At 34.2% G+C, this 17,865-nt stretch overlaps 1 protein-coding gene across 1 annotated transcript in view; it reads right to left on the bottom strand.

Moving 5' to 3' along the window:
• The window catches only part of LOC150094295 (ralBP1-associated Eps domain-containing protein 2-like), a 275,338-nt gene that overhangs the window by 87,077 nt on the left and 170,396 nt on the right, over nt 1-17,865 (bottom strand). Inside the window, exons 12-13 of the mRNA XM_090412058.1 lie at nt 8,605-8,686; nt 296-423 (exon numbers count right to left, since the gene is read on the bottom strand). Coding sequence (XP_090268184.1) covers nt 296-423; nt 8,605-8,686 — 210 coding nt within the window. The remainder of the gene's footprint in view (nt 1-295; nt 424-8,604; nt 8,687-17,865) is intronic.

Here is a 17,865-nt window from a genome sequence, read left to right as displayed (position 1 = left end):
ATCATTTATTAGTAGGCTGGTAATAAATTTCTTCAGCCTAATGTAATAAAAAAAATCTTCAGCCTAATGTGGACATTAGGCTGAAGATTTTTTTCATATACAGGTAAAAATGTAGTTCGTCCTTTGCTTTTGGACACTAGTGTGCTTATAAATATATGAAAATCAGCAGTAATATGACTAACAAAAACAAATTTTTAAGGATAGTCAGAGAAATTAAAGCCTTTTTAACATTTAACTATTTAAAAAAAAAACTGCTTCTTAATTAGAATTATATAACAGAATGGATTGCACTTGCCTAATCCACTAAGATCAAAAGAATAACTTCGACCATGGCTTGACCTGGGCCTTGGTGGTGGTGGAGGTGGTTCTCTTCTATATATATGATGAACTGATAGTGGTATGTTGGAAGAGTTTGAAAAATACCTACAAATTTTCACAAACTATTAGAGAACTAGACATCTGAGCATTAGATATCTGTATTCATATCAAAATTGTTAGTGCACCAAATATTTGTGTTTCTCTCTCTCGCTCACACACTGCATTTGAATGTGAAAAAGAAAAAAAAAAAAAAAATGGAGAAGTAGGAATGGTACCAAAAAAGTAGCAAGTGTGCAACCTCTGTTAGTAATTATTATTATTATGGGTATCTCTATGAAGCCAGAAGAGTCATCACAAGATGCTCACATTAACCATTATTTAGAAGAACTTGAGAAATTTAGAAAGTTGTCACGTTCTCCTTAAAGCAATAACTATCTCTGGCAATCAATTCCAGTTGTTCACCACTCTCGAAGCAAAAAATATAGTCCTCACACATTTACAACCACTCTCTTATGATACTTCAAGGTGTGGTTTGATAGTTCTCTCCCTACTCATCACTGAAAAAATTTCTTTTGTATTCATCTAAGAGAATCTCTTTAGTAACTTACATAAATTTTTAATTATAAAATCACACATTATATACCACAGTATCATCATAATGCTAAACACAGATAGACCTAGGATCTCTTCAGGTCTCATTTTTAATTGAATAACCTCTTTTGAGGTCTACCTGGCCTTCTCTTCCTCACTGGTTTATATTTTATTAATTGTTTAGGATATTGAGTGTTGGCAATTTGGTTTACATGTTCCATCCAAGTTTATATTTGTTCAGTTTTTCTTTTTTTGATTCCATTTTTAGTTCTTTTAAAATATCTTTGTTCCTATTTTTGTCTAATAATGTGTATTTTGCAATTCTTCTCATGAATCTATTTCACTTGTTTATACTCTTTATCATGTTTATTTATTACCCAAATTTTGCTGCCATATCATAACGTTGGTAATGCTGAACAGTGTTCTCCCCAGAAATTTTTACTAGCCAGGTGGAATGGAGCATTAGCTGGGTGTACAAAAATTTTGAATGAGTTAAGAAAGATCCTTTTTCATAACAAATTAAAATAGTAATTTTATTAGAAATTACTTCAAACAAGGATAATATTTTATATAGTAATTATAACAAACAAGACTAGGATTTTTCTTATTTTCTCATTAAGTAATGAAAAATCTTTTAATGCTCATAGCTTAAAATTCTATTCATTAATTCTTCTCTTCTTCTCAGAAGCCCAGTTTTCAGCAGCTTTTTCATAATTAAAATCTGTTGGATCTGGTCCCTCCAGTGAAATCAGCATCAGATTATTTAGTGTTTTGACAGATGAGATTCCTCATACAGGTTTTTATCCTTTTTAATGCAGAGAAACCCCTTTCACATTCAGCTGTGCTCACACATATGGCCAGTCCAACAGCAGCTATAAATTTGGAAAAGACTCTTTGAGCTCAGATGTTGTTGCTAATTTCAGCAGTATTTGTCTTGGATCTAGATTTTTGTATGACTGTCCATCAATCATCTTTGATGAAACTGCCCATTCTAGTTTAATACTTTCATAGTTTAAAACTGCAGGGCTTCCATTTCTAGAATAATAATCAAAAAGAATCTCAGAAGCCTCACGTTGATCATGACTTTCTGCATTGAAAAGTCTTGGAAAGCAGGAAATGATTGGCATATCTGGAACTTCTTGCTTTTAGGTGTTTAATGACTGTGCCTATGTATTTATCATATATTGTAGTCTTAAACGTAATAACATTAGAATCTGAATAATCAATGTGAAGGTTTGACCATTCACCTGAAAGATTTTGAAAATGACTGCCAGGAGTATAAGACTGGCTCTATTTCAGTTAAGTCAACATCTTGCCTTTGTCATGATCTAGACAAGTTAAATAAATGCAGTAACACACCTGAAAGCATCATTAGTGAAGCTACGGAATTGTATGTTCTGATATATGTACTTAAACCTTCAGCTGGATATCATTTCATTCGGTGGCTTCTCTTTCAATGCAGCTATAACACTCACCATACATTCTCTTAGAGACTGTATTGCAGAATCATGAGACAGTCATCTAGTGTCACTAGCCATTTTAAGTTTAATCTGAGGACTGTTCAGTATATTTTGAATTGGGGTTAAACCAGCAATCCTGACTGAGGAATTTTGGAAGAAGAAAAACAATTGCCTTAAGATATCATTAAACGTGACTAAATAAGGCACTTCAGCAGCTGCTTGGGCACTAGCAAGAGCAATCGGTGGTCTACATAATGACAGTTGACCATGAGTCCATCTGTTTTATCTTTGAGCAGTTTTGCAACTCCCTTTTGCTTTCCAATCATGACAGCTGCTCCATCAGATCCTAGGCCCACCAGATTACAAGTTTTTAAGCCTAGACTGTCAAGGGTTTCAATTACTTTGTAGTTATAGCCTCAGCTTTGACATCAATGATAATGCAAATTAATAGAAAACTAACCCTGACCTCTTTTCTAAGTTGACAAACATATTTAACGTACACAATCGGCTGTTTTAAAACTGAGATGTCTGTAATTTCATCCCATAAAACACTGAAATAATCTGCAGAATGTATATTTTTCAGTATTTCAGATCTAATTTCTGATGCTGAAATATCAATCAACTCTTGCATTATTCTTTCTGAGGTATAATGTGCATTTTTACCAAAGTTAAGATATTCTAAGTAGGAACAGCCCATAGCCTTGCAATGCTCAAGCAATTTTTCAAATAATGTAGTATGTGGTAACTCATTTTTTGCTAACCAATACACAGATCTTAAAGCTCCCCGAAAATCATCTCTCTGCAAGTTATTTAAAATTGAAATTGATTTTTCAATTTGCCATATTCCAGTTTCTTCTAGTATACATTTTTCAATTATATCTGAATGAGAATCAGTATGTAACTTGCTTTGTTCATGGTCAACCAAGTTTTCTTTTCGAAGTCTTGTGCATGGCATAGTTACCCAAGTCACTCCCTTGTTTGTGGGTCATCCTTTCCGTATTTCATACACGTGTTCCACATGTATGAAATACATGTGGAACACGTGTATGAAATACGGAATATAAGTGTATGAAATACAATGAATATAAGAAGCATCAATGGAACTTGGTCTGAAAATCACCAATAAAAAGACAAAGACAATGAAAATAGGCAGAAACATTGAAAACATAAACTATATTCTGAATGGTGAACCTATAGAACAAGTAAAACATTTTAGCTATTTAGGCACAATTTTTAGTGAAGATGGCAAATTAAATATGAAAATAGACAACAGAATTAGTAAAGTCAGTATGGTAGGAAGTCATTTCTGACTTCCTACCATACTGAAAAATTTTTGAATAAATTTTTATGGAATAAGAAAGAAATTAGTCAAAACACTAAATTAGGCTGTGTACAAGACAGTGTTCAAACCAATTTAACTTATGAATCTGAGAGCTGGGCTAGAAATAAAACACTTGATCAAAGATTGGAGATCTCTGATATGAGAGTTCTGAAAGATTAGTGGAGTCAGAAGATGGCATTATCACATTAAAAATTAGGATAGTAGGAAAGAATTTGCATTGTTAGCATTTAGGAATGTGTTAAGAGATAATCTCAGTAGGTATGTGTTCCTTGATAAACATACGAGAAAGACTGTTGTAAAGGGCAGCAGTGGAGTAGAAATTTATTCTGTGCGTTTGAATTGAACTGTGAGAGGGTGTTAATTGACTGCTCATGTGTTTCGATGGATTTGACAGAGGGCAGGGAATTATAGATGCCAATTCTGGTGGGCAGCAGCCACAATAGTATTTATAGAAGATGCAGGCTGTGAAAATTGAATGCCTAAGTGAAAGTGAATGGAGGATATTAGTGAGCAAGGGGTCATTAATCAATCTGACTGCTCTTTCCTGTATAAAATCCAGTATTTTTAGGGAACTCTTAGGGGACTTACCCCATATGTGAGAGCAGTAATTAAATGGCTATGAAGATGTATGATTTGTATAGGATTAGGAGCTGTTTGAAGTTAAAGCAATGTCTCAAGTGAAAGAGAAGACCTAATGTTTTTGGAAGCAGGAGGCAATATTTGTGGTATGTTTGTGCCAAGAGATATTTGAAGTTAGAGTTATCCCAAGAAGATAAATCTCTTCTTGAATAGGTAAGACAGGAAGAAAAGTGTTCCTTTTTCTTGTGGGCAATAATGCAGAGCTAAGTTTTGCTAGCATTGAAGTTAACGTGGTTATCCAAATCCTACTGATGAATGTTTTGAAGATCAGAATTTAAGGTAGTAGAGGTTAGAGTTCTGCAGGTTGTGGTGATTTGTGCTCTGTGCTTTGCCAAATGAAAAGAAGTTAATCCTTTATATACAGAAGGAAAAGAATGGGGTGAAAGAACCGAGTCTTGTGGTATTGCAGCATTAGTTGTACAGTTAGAAGATAAGGAGCCATCCACCATCGCTTGACATGAACATCCATTCAGAAAGCTGGCTATAGGCTTCTGCAGTTGTATAGCCAGCTTTCTGATAGTTTACTTAAGACTTTTGTGCCAGACTCAGTCAAAAGCCTTAAAAATATCAAGGGCAAGCAATTGAGATTCACAAAACCTTTCCATGGTGTTTGTCCAGAGATGAGCGACATGGATTAATAGATTCCCTGTTAATCGGCAGTGATGGAATCTATACTGTCTGTCATTTATTAGATGAGAGTCTTCAATCTAGCATAGAAGTTGGATGTTGATAGTTCTTTCCATTACTTGAGAAAGAATTGAGGTGGAAGAAAAAGTGGATGGTAGTTTGAAGGTAAAGATATGCCACTGTTCTTAACAGGTTGCAAAATGGTTGATTTCCAGACAGCATGATAAACACCAGCGGAATAAGGAAGTATCAATGGGTGGCATACGGTGGGAATCAACTCTGGAGCACAGACTTATTACAACAATTGGATGAATACTATCAGAGCCAGGAGACTTTTTGGTATCCAATTCAAGCAAAATTTTTCTGATCTCTTTCTGGCAAAAGGTCAAACACTGCATTGAGCATTTAGAATGGTGGGGAACATTTGCCATGGTCAGCTATACAAGAATTGGAGAAGCAGGATGCCAGGAAGTTGGCTTTTTTTGTGGAGAATGATGCAATTGTACCATCTATACAGACTCTGGGACTTCCATTATTCTTTGCCAACTTGAGGGCTTTTCCTAATTCTTCCATCACAATGAGTGGTTTTATATCAGCCTCATCTAAATATAGTAGAGGATTTGTATCTGTTTCCTTGTCTGTGCATAGGTCCCTATAAATACAAATACGTTATTTGACTAAAAACTATTAAATACGGTTGAGGATAACAATTTCCCAAACTTTAGGGATATAAATGCAGTCACATTATGATTAGTAAAGCTATGTAACCATTTAGTAAAGCTGTTTGATAGTTTCCAGTTGTCTTTGGAGAGAGGAACAAATTTTGTGTGATCAGCCAGTAAGGATTTTACAACATCATACATCTGAAATGGATGAAAAGCAGATGCATTATGAACATGGCAACCTCTAAATGTTCGTTTCTAGTAGATAGAATTTGAAAGTGATTCATCAGGTTTCCATCTGACATGAATGTACAAGAAGTAAATTCCTCCTGATGATTCTTTTCTTTCTGGTGTAAATTTCATTTTTTTGCTGTTTACATCCTCCAATATACAGGGATTCTAATGTAACAAATAAACTGTTCTGTTTCTTTTTGTTCAAATTTCATTACTGTTGTTCTTCATTTACACTGATGATATTCTATGATACATAAGATGAAATAATCATACAATAAATAAATAACTTTTACTATGGTATATGTGTGATTTTATAAGCATGGAAGCTCCACAGGTCTCATTATACAAGAAATTCCTGTCAGCTAAACTTTGCAACCCACAAAACTTCAATCTATCTTCAGCATTCCACAGATCTGTCACCACCTTGGTCACTTGTCTCTAGATCCTCTCCACCACCTCTTCATCAAGATGAAACCCAGGTGACCAAATCTGTGCTTAACAGTGAAGATGTGGCTATATAATAGCCTTATAAAGATGGATAATAAACCTCTCTATATTGTCAATGTATTCTTCAACATCCAAGTAATGCATTGAATTATTTTGTTAACTTTTGAATTCTCTCTCTCTCTGCAACCCATCATCCCCAAATCTCTAGCCTCATCAGTTTCTTGCAATCCAGTATCATCTATGCAATATACAGTATTTAATAATCTTTTCATCCCAAAGTGCATAACGTTACACTTTGCCACATTACACTAAAAGCATTATTTTTCCACACTGCCAATTTATTTAAATCCTGCAAAATCTCTTCATTAGCTTTATTTTCTATTGCCCTTCCCAGTTTTGCATCATTAGCATCAACTAATATTCCCCCCTTGAATCATTCCCTATATCAATATATATCATTAACAAACAAATTAAGCAGCAGCCCTAGCACAGAGCCATGAGAAACTCCATTAGTCAACTTCCTTCTTGGAATCTACTCCACCATATAATATTCTCTGTGGTACTATCAGCCACCATCCCCACTTCCACATCACCAGCTTTACATCCATCCCCATTTGCTCCAACTTATAACAGATATCTGTACAAGGGATTTGACAGAATACTGCAATGTCTAGCAGTAATATGCTAAAGTCATTTCCCTTATAATAATAAGGGAAATTTATATTAATTTTACTTACATTTTATATTATAAAATGTAAGTAAAATACTAAGGCAGGGCCTACAGATTCACAAAATCATGATGTCACAAAAGAGTACCATGTCCTCTTTTTCATGAATAGTATCTTTAACCAAATTTTCCAATAACATAACGCTACTCAAGAGCTGAGGCATATATTAAACATACAGTGCCCATAATTTAAAATGGTTGATACTGCCTACAACAGTTATGTCTGCAAATTCAAGGAGCTCTTAGAAAAGCCACATATCCCAATCAAATGTAATAAAAATCAAGGATTTATTTTGCATCAAATCTGGTCCTCTTTCAACAAATGTCCCAACAATGCAGTCTATCATATGATGGATTCACACATGAATGATATTGCTATGTACACATAATTGTTGAACTAATTAATTTAATGCCATTCCCACCCATGAAAGGTTTTGTAAACCTATAGTATTTGTATTGTGGGTGGGTTAAGGATTTTGTTTTTCTATTTTAATTACAGACAAACACACACACTGTTTTTTGTATTTATTTTTTTACATAGTCCTAAAACCCTACTTTAGAGACCAAACATGAAATTTATTCAAGCCACTTCCGGCCTCAAATAAGCAGGATAGTGGTCTCCGAATGAGTTATGAAATTCATCTCCCACCTGAAGACAATCACAAACAACCATGCCCATGGTGGGATTGATCCCACATCCTGTTGGTGGATATATGCTAACCACTTAGCCAGCATGTTTATTCTTTAATTACCATTTAAATGTTGTATTTGCCTCTGATTTTAATTATTTTTTTTTTTATATTTCTCCAGAACAAATGTATATGAAACCTGGTAGACCTAAGAATTAATAAAATATCAACTTTTTTTAAGATTTTATTGTTTCCATGTGGCTAATACTGGCAGTTTGTCAACATTAATTATGTAGTGCTTTCCTAGTATCTAGTATATACTCTTGAGACCATGTATTAGGAAATGATTTTCAGAGCCACTGTTTTCTTTATCGCAGTTTTCTTTATAGTGAACTCAGAGAACCTATATTTTACCCTCATCATCCATTTGTTCTACTGCTGTTCTCTGATACAGCCTTCCTTCTTATGTATTTACTAAAGAGAAAATCTACTACAGATATTCCAATTCAAAGGTAAGTTTTCTCATTACTGTTGAATTTGTACTTATCCTCAATACTGGTGTACTACAGGCTAAAAAATTTCTCATAAGTAAATACTTGGCAATTTGAATTTTTGATGAGATAAAATAGTTAGGGAGCCACTTTTTTTTATTGTGAGTGAAATTTTCTTCGATAAATACAAGATAATTTCCGAAATTGACAATAAACAATATGAAAACATTTTGTTAATTACACAATAATATGTTGTGCCTCATTTCACTTAAAATTAATACATGATTTATCTGAAACAGTTTATCCCCCCCCACCAACATTTTTAACTATGTTAGTTGCCAGTTACATTATAGGCTGTATTATGAGTAGACTGATTATTTTTTGGGGGGGAGGGGGGGGAGGTGCAAGGGGAGGTAAAGAAGAAAGTCAAGACATACCCTGAAGATCCACTGCTGTCTGATATACTTGCTGCTTTTGTTAAAGACTGGGGAGGAGGTGGTATAGCACCATGAGTAGGAACTAAAAATATTAAATAAAATCGTTCAAGCAATTATTTCTGGTGTACTATAGAGTTTACTCATCTTAAGTATTACAATACTTTAGCAATAAACCTAATGGTAAGATAAGAAATTAGAAAAAATCAAAATAACCTTTTTTATAATCATTAATAAAGAATAAGTCATATAAAGAAATATAAGATGACCATATTATTAAATTGCCCTTATGCTTTCTCATTTCCCTTTGTGTCTACATAGCATAGTCAATGATCTAGAGAACTACTCTAAGTTGCTGTTGTCCTACCACAAATTTAGTCTTGGACTGCAAGGTTTCTAAGATTTATTAACATGTGTCTGTCATGCAGAGCACAAGTAACATTGCCACTTGACTTGTTAACAAATTAAGTTCGTGACAACAAGAGAAATGCTAAATCAGAGTAAAATAATGTACTATTTATAAAATAAGCCTATATACTTAGCAATATACTCAGCAATGTTATTACATAGAGAATATACACTTTGCCCATTAATTCTGCTCCACCCAAAAAAAACAATTTTTTCAAAAATCGCTTTTGTTTTGATAGTGCGACTACGTATTCCATTATAATCCATTTAATGGTCTGCACATCTTCAAAGTCTCAGAGTACAAAATTCAGCCAATATGGAGGCTCCTGCTTACAGGGTTCTGAGTTTGGTCTAAAATATCAGTTGAAATTAATTCAGCTGCTTAATGTAGCACCTAATCTCCTTGTCCACTTCTTTTTCACTTTATATTTTCAAAATCTCAACAAACAATTTCTTACTTATAGTCAGCATCAATGAGCACATAATGCAGAGCACTTTCTGATGGTCTGGATAAAGGATTAAACCTAGAATATAATTTCTTGGCATCTATAATTTATAGTAAAACCAAGTGAAAAAAAAACCCATCTATTCCTGATCCAAAGTAATTTAATAAGGTGATACACCTTTCCCCTGCTTGTATATGGGAAATATTTCCACATTATTTCAACCTTGCTTCCAATGTAGTAGAGAAGGTCTGTTTGGTGACTGGCCTTTGCATATCACTGAATGGAGTCACCACTTGCATGAGAGTTTTTGCTCTCTTAAGGTCTTCTACCTGGTCATGGAAAAGAACAGTAGACCAGTGCACTCTAACAATTTGCCACCTTGCCAAGTGAAGGATTAGCTCAGTGATAATTCTGATAAGTCTGGCATAATCAGAAGCAATATTTGCTTCTGATTATGCCAGACTGAGGTTCCAGTTGTAACATAAGCATGGCAATTTGAACAAACTGAATTGCCTTGACTGTCACTGAGTGGAGTTACAGCAGAGTTTCCTGTCCTGAAGTGATTCAGGAGAAGAATGATGAGTTTAGTAGTCCTTGCGGATCATTCAGTGAGAATTAGAGTCATCTTGTAGATCATTGAAAGTTTTTGGAGAAGTATCCCCACACTTTAATATACCTTAATAAAGGTTGAAACTGGTCAGGGAGTGGCCTTTCCCACAATGAATGGCATTATGCACATCCAAAAGGAGGTGTGCTTTGCATTATGGGATACTAAGGCAATTGATGTGAAGTCACTATAAGTAGCTCAGTCATGAAGATACTTCATGGGCAAACTATGTTTTTTCTTTCTTCATGTCCACAAGGATTAAATCAAGAATATAATTTCTTGGCATCTTTAATTTATAGTCTAATAAAAGTGAAAAAACTTGCAACATCTATCACTGATCCAGAGTACTTTAATAACAAGGTGATACATCTTTTCACTACTTGTATATGGGAAATATACTGCTTGGAAAGAAATCAATGGACACCATAGTGCAAGGAACAAAAAGCCATGGTGCCCACCTTAATAAGATGTAGGACATCCTTTCATTGTGTTTACTGCAACAATGCTACAAGGTATACTTTCCCCAAGTGTATGATAGTGATTAATGGATATTTTGGACCATTCCTCCTGCAGGCATGTAATGAGGTTCTGGATTGTTGTGGGGTAGGCATCCCTTGACCTCACCAATGCTCCAGTTCATCCCACAGATGTTCAACAGGATTGAGATCTGGGCTCTGTGAAGCCCAGTCAAGTGTGGTGACGTTCATGCCCACAAACCAAGCAGTTACAGCAGTGGCTTTGACATGATGCGTTGTCTTGCTGACAGAGACAATCATCAGTTCTATAGAACTCTGCAAAGTAAGAAGCATTGCAATGTACGTTGATCTGTCAAGGACGTGGCATTACCTTTGTCCGATTTTGTTAAACTTATATCTTGATTTTAGTTTTTAATGACTTGACTGCTGCTAGTTCTGTTTTTGTAAGATTGCTACATATGATTTTCTTTTCATTCAAAACATTGTGGAATGGAAATTTAATGAAGCCTGTGAAATTTTGATTAACCACCCTAATCTTAATAATGTGACATAAAAATCCCGAGAATTTGGATAGCACACGTTCAGCCCACTTAGTTCTTCAATTCAAGTTTCCAGCAAACCCTGACTTTACTAAGCAATTTTTCAGCTCTTACTGGCTACCATCCATACTGGTTTGTTTTAATTTATATGTATACTTATATGTATGACTTTTTTTTTTTTTTTGTGAACATGTTGCTCTCTGGCTCAATTTAATTTTGTAATCTAATAGATATTAATAATAACAGAACTCTAGCTTTGATGTAGAAGGTTTTTTTTCTTCGCTAGAGGTCAGGCCAATAGTTTTAACAGTTGACCAGTTAATGGTCAACTGTTAAAACTGGCCACCTGATGACTTTAATGTGAAGGTCAAAATGTTGAGTGATTATTTTGGTTTATATTAAACTGAAGTTTTACTCTAACATGGTAGTTGTTTCCATAATTTTTAAGATGGAAACCCTGATTATGTTGATATGGCACTTCTTTAATTCAAGTTCCACTTCTTATTACAGATGTATCCAGTGGCGTATTTAGGTATTCCCCCTCCCTCTAAGCCCACAAAAAGTGCACCCCCCCGTAGTTAATGAACATGTTGATTTACATGCATAACCTATTTATATCATAAATTCGTAATATAAATATAATTACAAAAATGAGAGCCCGGAAATTTCCGATGCCCCTCAAAATTTGCCACTCTAGGCCCGGGCCTATACCTAAATACGCCACTGGACGTATCTCACATATGGTACCTATCTTGAGTTTTGATGAGGATAAGTTTGTTCCATTAGCTGACATTTCACTGTTTACGTTGGTTTTCAGATGAAATCATCAAGGACCCTTGTTTAACATGTTGACCGCCGTATGAATCAAATACGATTCACACTACATTTGTTCAATGCGTTGCGTGAATCATATTTGATTCGCATAAAGATTTTTCTTTCAGGCCGTGTAGTTCACCCGTGATTCGTATCTAAATGAAATGCTTATGGGTAATGGAAATGTGGGGCCTGGTAAACAGGTTTATATGGTTAGCACAGTAGAATTTCAACTACACGACCTATTATAGGGGTTTTATTTTTACCTGATTTAGGCCAATTTCTAATGTTGAATAAAACAATAACAATGGTGCTAAATATTTATTTATAATATATGTCATTAGAAATGTTACAAATCATAAATTTTTCTTCTAAACAATTGAAAAACTAATAAACAAAAAAATGTCAAATAATAGACAAATTGATATGAAAAAAATAATTAGGTGAAATTATTACAATTACAAACTACAGTTATGCACAATAGTAAAACAACGAACACAGTAAAATTTTTTGCACTGAACACATTTCCACCGTGTTTGTGTCGCCTTAGATGTTGCATATTTTCTATTATGTTCTTCGGTTAACTTTTTGTAGCAAGATGTACATCTTCTCCTATTACTGGTACCAACCTCTTCTAAAATATGTTTTTCCTTGTCTGAAGTCGAAGCGACATTATTTTCCTTTGGTGTAATTCCTAATAACTCTTTTGCGATTTTTTCTCTAAATTCTGTGATGCTAATGTTTTTATCAGTAACTCGCTTATATACTATAAAAGCGTTCACCACAGCAGAACCTAAAAGAATTTCAACTGCGAGTTTTCGATACCATTTCACACTTCTTCGAAGACAAGAAGCATAGGCTTTTATCTGATCAGATAGATCAATAAAACTTTTGCTTTTGTTATAGTCCATAATAGCTTCCGGCTTTTGCACTTCATTACCATTTCTTGCTGTAAGGGATTTCATTTTGTTTGTGTGTTTTGTTGATAACATAAGCACTTCACGTTTATCGCACCATTTTATTACCACCACCCCTGTGTCACTTTCTTTACCAATTATTTCACCCTTTTTCAATTTCTTCTGGGTAACATCCTGTGGAATTCCCTTTCGATTTTTTCTCAAAGTGCCTACAAGGTGTGTTTGTCTATTCAAAAGTTTGTGCGCTAATTCAATACTGGTATAATAATTATCTACAAATATTGTGCGTCCATGGTCAAGAAGATTCTCACAAAGTCCCATAACAATTGAAGTTGGAACACTATTAGTAGCATTGGTCTTTTCTGTGCTGCAGTATATCTTGAAATCATATGTATATCCATCTTCAATACACAATTTGAATAGTTTTATGCCAAATTTGTGTCGTTTATTCTTGATGTACTGTCGAAAGGCAATACGACCTCGGAAAGGAACTAAAGTTTCATCAACGCAAATATTACTCGAAGGCGTCATTATTTTCTGGAAATTTTTTCTTATATGATTTATGAGAGGTGTAATTTTATAAAGTCTTTCAGAAGTATTTCCACCCTCGTTGTCTGTGAAGTGCCAGTTACTGAGAAGAAGATCGAACCGATTCCTTGACATAACTTGTTTGATTTCTGTAGAATAGAGGATGTTATTCGACCAATAACACTCTAATTTTGGCATCTGCACTAAACCGAACCAAATTTGCAGACCCAAAAATATCTTCATTTCATTGGGATTTGTGTTTTTCCACTTTCTTATCCTTGCTTTTGGTAAACTTCTCTTACTGAGTTTTTGAAGAGCGTATCTGTTAGTTTCTTGCACCATTAGGTCCAGCAGTCCTTCATCAACAAACATAAAAAAGAAGTCTACAGGCTGTTTATCATGCATTTCTTCAATAACATTTTGTTTTATTCCAAAATTATTATCCACAAACTGAAAATGTTTTAGTTTATCACCTGTAATTTCATTCCATTGTAGGTCGGTTGAATTCACATTTCCAAGTATTTCATCTGAGGAATTTCTTATAACATCATCAATTGTTTGGTCTACAGAATGAGCAGCAGTAAACTGAGATGTACTAGGAGCGAAAACTTCGGTATTACCAGTTGTAGATACTTTTATTCTCTTCCTAGCAATGAGAGAATCAGAATCTGAAGACACAGAACTAAGATCACTTCCGTAGTAACTTTCCGTAGAATATTCATATGGTTCGTCATCAGATAGAACTTCATTTATCAAGGCTTCTAAATGACGTTGCTCTTTTTCGTAGTCTCCCATATTAGGGCAATTTATAACAATATTTATCACTATAACAAATTTATTCCACCGGACAAAACACTCAACACATATAACTGTTCGTAAGCGTCATATATATCCAAGTTTGACCTTGTGTGAAGTGCGAATCACGTGTGCACCACTCGGCCCAGCAGTAAAAAAATTCTTCTCAGGCCGCGCGGTGCACACGTGATTCGCACTTAAAAAATCTATTTAGCTGCATGAAATAAATAAAAAATCATAAAATATGATTATTTTATGTTACTTTAAGCAAATTGTAAAACAAAAAGAAGTTGGCCTGGGGATCAAAAAATTTTTTAACATTACGGCAGTCAACGTGTTAACAGGGTAAGGCCCAAACAGCATAACATTTCATAATGTACTATCATTTTTGTTTTTGTGGTTTAAGTCAATACAAGAATATAACTTTGTTAGCAAAGTTATAAATTATTAGTATATTTCCTCACCTTTTCATACTCTACTCTATTATTAGGTATTCACTAATATAGTGAACAAATAAGGATATATAACTAGTATTAGGCTATGTGCATGTCTCTTTACAGTTCCTTAATGTTCAAAATATTATTTTAATTTTTTTTTAAACAGGGTGTTTATTTATTTATTCTCCTTTTATCCTGTATAGTAAGGAAAACTGATATGTACATAGTATTGCCATAAATACTCTTACAACTTCTGCACACCAATGTGCTGCAAAAAGGATTACAGTGTGTGTGTGGGGGGGGATTATGAGAATTGTGTAGCTCTAACAACACTTCACAAGGTTGGAATGCAGCTACCTGTTATTTTCAGCACACTAAAAACACTCGGGAGTAGTATGTTTGTATATCGGACTATTAACTATCATAACGATACAGAGTCAGAGACTTATCTGACTGCCAAAGGACAGGTCAATCAACACTGCAACTGGTGAAGGCACACTTCAGCTTAATCCTGTGAGAACATGACGAAGTGGTATCATGAAAGATGAATGTTTTACACAGACTGATTTTACTGATGGCCTGGAGGTGAGAGCCTATCATCATTCTACTGGACACTTCCAATCACAACGTATGAGGCAGAGGGTGATAAAATCAAAGGCAATTCTGGCAATGGTTGCATAGCACATTCCATAGCACCCAGGATTCAGAGAGGTCATCACCCAGCATTAAAGATGATTTTGTGGTAAGTTTTCAAAATATAATCATCGTATTTTTTTCTGCTTTTGCAAAATGAATTCTTCACCAGTTCTTTCTATGTTTCATTTATTAGAAATGTCAGTATACAAATAAGGAAAATCAAATCAATCATCTATCTATGTTTCAAATCAAAAATATTAGAAAATAGTATAACTTTAAAAAAACAATGTCTCCCTGTGTAAAAATATACAAATAAACTTCATGACAACTAGTAGTTATTACAAGTATTAACTGGCCATTAATAAAAATCACTATTTTTTAAATATTGTTTAATAGCATATATCCCTGATACCTAATTATCTTTAATTAGGGATACCAGTTAGGTCCTGTATTTGCTATGGTCCAAACTGGTATTTATTTGGGTGCATTCGAGGACTACTATTTTACTATTACAAAAATACAATTTTTCTAATTGTAAAATCTTTTTAATCCTCATAGCCATATCTTGACATTCATTATAAATACTCCATTTCAACTGATTACATCAATAATCCATCCATTAAAGCCACCGACCTCATGAAAATTCATACCATCAGAGTGGCCTATTTTTACCATATACAGCCTCTTCATTCTTTAAAGGAATAATCCCTTTCTATGAAAACACATGGTAGGATGGGGGAAGGTCTACAGAATTCCTTGTTCTAGTGGCCCTCCCTACATAGGTCAAAAAGTAAGAGAAAAAAAAAAGAAAGAATGAACATCTCAGTGAAATGGTTAATAACAGAGAGGAAAAATCAGGGCTAAATTACTGCTCTTCCGGCACACATAATGGGATCAAATGAGACAAAGTCACTGTGCCACATCTTGAAGAAAAATTTCTTGCTCATCATATCAAACAATCTCTATGCATTGCTCATTCACATGGTTCTCTCAACAAAACCCAAGAACCTACATTCACTGATACTTGGAAATCATTGATTAGATAACTTAATGCACCTAACTTCAACTTTTCAGCTAATCATATCATCTTTGAACAACTTAGAAAACAGATGATGCATGCCACACTTTGATAGCTGCCTGGGGTTCAAATTGTTAATGCTATCACAGTTGTTTTTATTTTTTTATGATAAAAGCCTTAGTGGTTCAGTTGGTTTCAAAGATGCCCTTCAGCTGGAAAGATCTAGGTCCAAATCCTGTTCAGAATGCAAAGAACTTTTATTAGTGCTTTTAAGTGAAGGTGTATTAGCTGATTTCATACAGTGTGGCAAGTTTTTTTTTTTTTTAATCCCAGAAACTTGAATGTTTCATCCCATAAAAACAGGCAAACTGGCCATCAAAACACATACACAACTAAGCCATAATACACTATGCAGATAGGATTAACTGCTCTATCATAGCATTAATTAGATTTCCAAAAAGCCAAAGTTTTTGAGCCATGACATGCTTTTAAGCCTAACACATAAGAGAAAATGGAATATGTAAAATTAAAGCAATTATTTATTTTATTTAGATATTTAGCATTTGGCTAAGAAGAATACATGCATATGCTACCACACACACAAAACACATACAAGACAACAAAATGCATAAAGGAATACAACAGTGTGAAGTGACACTGTAGTCATATATACATATCCTGTCTCCTGTCATCTCCTTCCAGGAGATTGACTACCATGAGCTTCCACCATGTACGGTTTTATGATTCTCTTCTGCATTCTTCACAGGACAAAAAGGTCCAGTTCTTAATATTTCCCATCCAATCTGTTCTTTGTCTTCCTCTTCTTCTTTTTCCTTGTATCATTCCTTCTAGAAGTATTTTTTGTAGGGATTCATGCCTTAGTATGTGACCAAGGTCAAAATCATCTCTAATGTTTCTAAATTAGTTTTTTTTAGCAATCCATGGGCCTCTAAGAATTCTTCTGAGGATCCACATCTCAAAAGCTTTTAGTTTATTTTCACAATATTTTGATATTGTCCATATTGTTGACCATACGTAGCATTTGGACAACCTAATTCTTGTTTTTGTGTGAATTTCCCTTGAGGTCAGAATGTTTTTCATGCTAATGAAGGTTGATCTAGCAATTTCTATTCTTCTTAATATTTCCATATCACACTTTCAATTCTTTGTAATTAGTTGACCCAAATATATATAACTCTCTACTTGATCAAAGTATTTTCTCTGCTCTTAATATTTATATTGGGTATTTTCCCTTGTTACCAGAATGGTTTTGGTTTTTTGAAGTTGAAATTAAGTCCATATTTTTCACTTAACTTTCAGCTTCTCTTCTAGTAGGTTTTGAAGATCTTTTTTATTTTCAGCTAGCAGTACTGTATCATCTGTATATCTTAAGTTGTTTATATTCCTGCCTCCTTTAAATTCTTCTAATTGCTGGAAGATATTTTCAGTATAGAAGTTAAACAATATAGGAGAAAGAACACAGCCTTGTCTGACACCCTTCTTTACTTTAATTCCTCCAAGATTTCTCCTGATATTTTTATTGAGGCAGGAAGTTTGCTCCCAATATAGATTTATCAGTAATCTAGTATATTTACCATCTACTCCTAAATTTCTGATGCATTTGATTAGTGTTCTTCATGTTGT

This window comes from Typopeltis vanoorti, chromosome 22 (genome assembly GCF_054136105.1).
Source record: "Typopeltis vanoorti isolate ZY-2024b chromosome 22, IOZ_Tvanoo_1.0, whole genome shotgun sequence".
Taxonomy (NCBI): domain Eukaryota; kingdom Metazoa; phylum Arthropoda; class Arachnida; order Uropygi; family Thelyphonidae; genus Typopeltis; species Typopeltis vanoorti.
The sequence above is the reverse complement of the archived record's forward strand: the minus strand, read 5'-3'. Positions and strand labels throughout refer to the sequence as shown.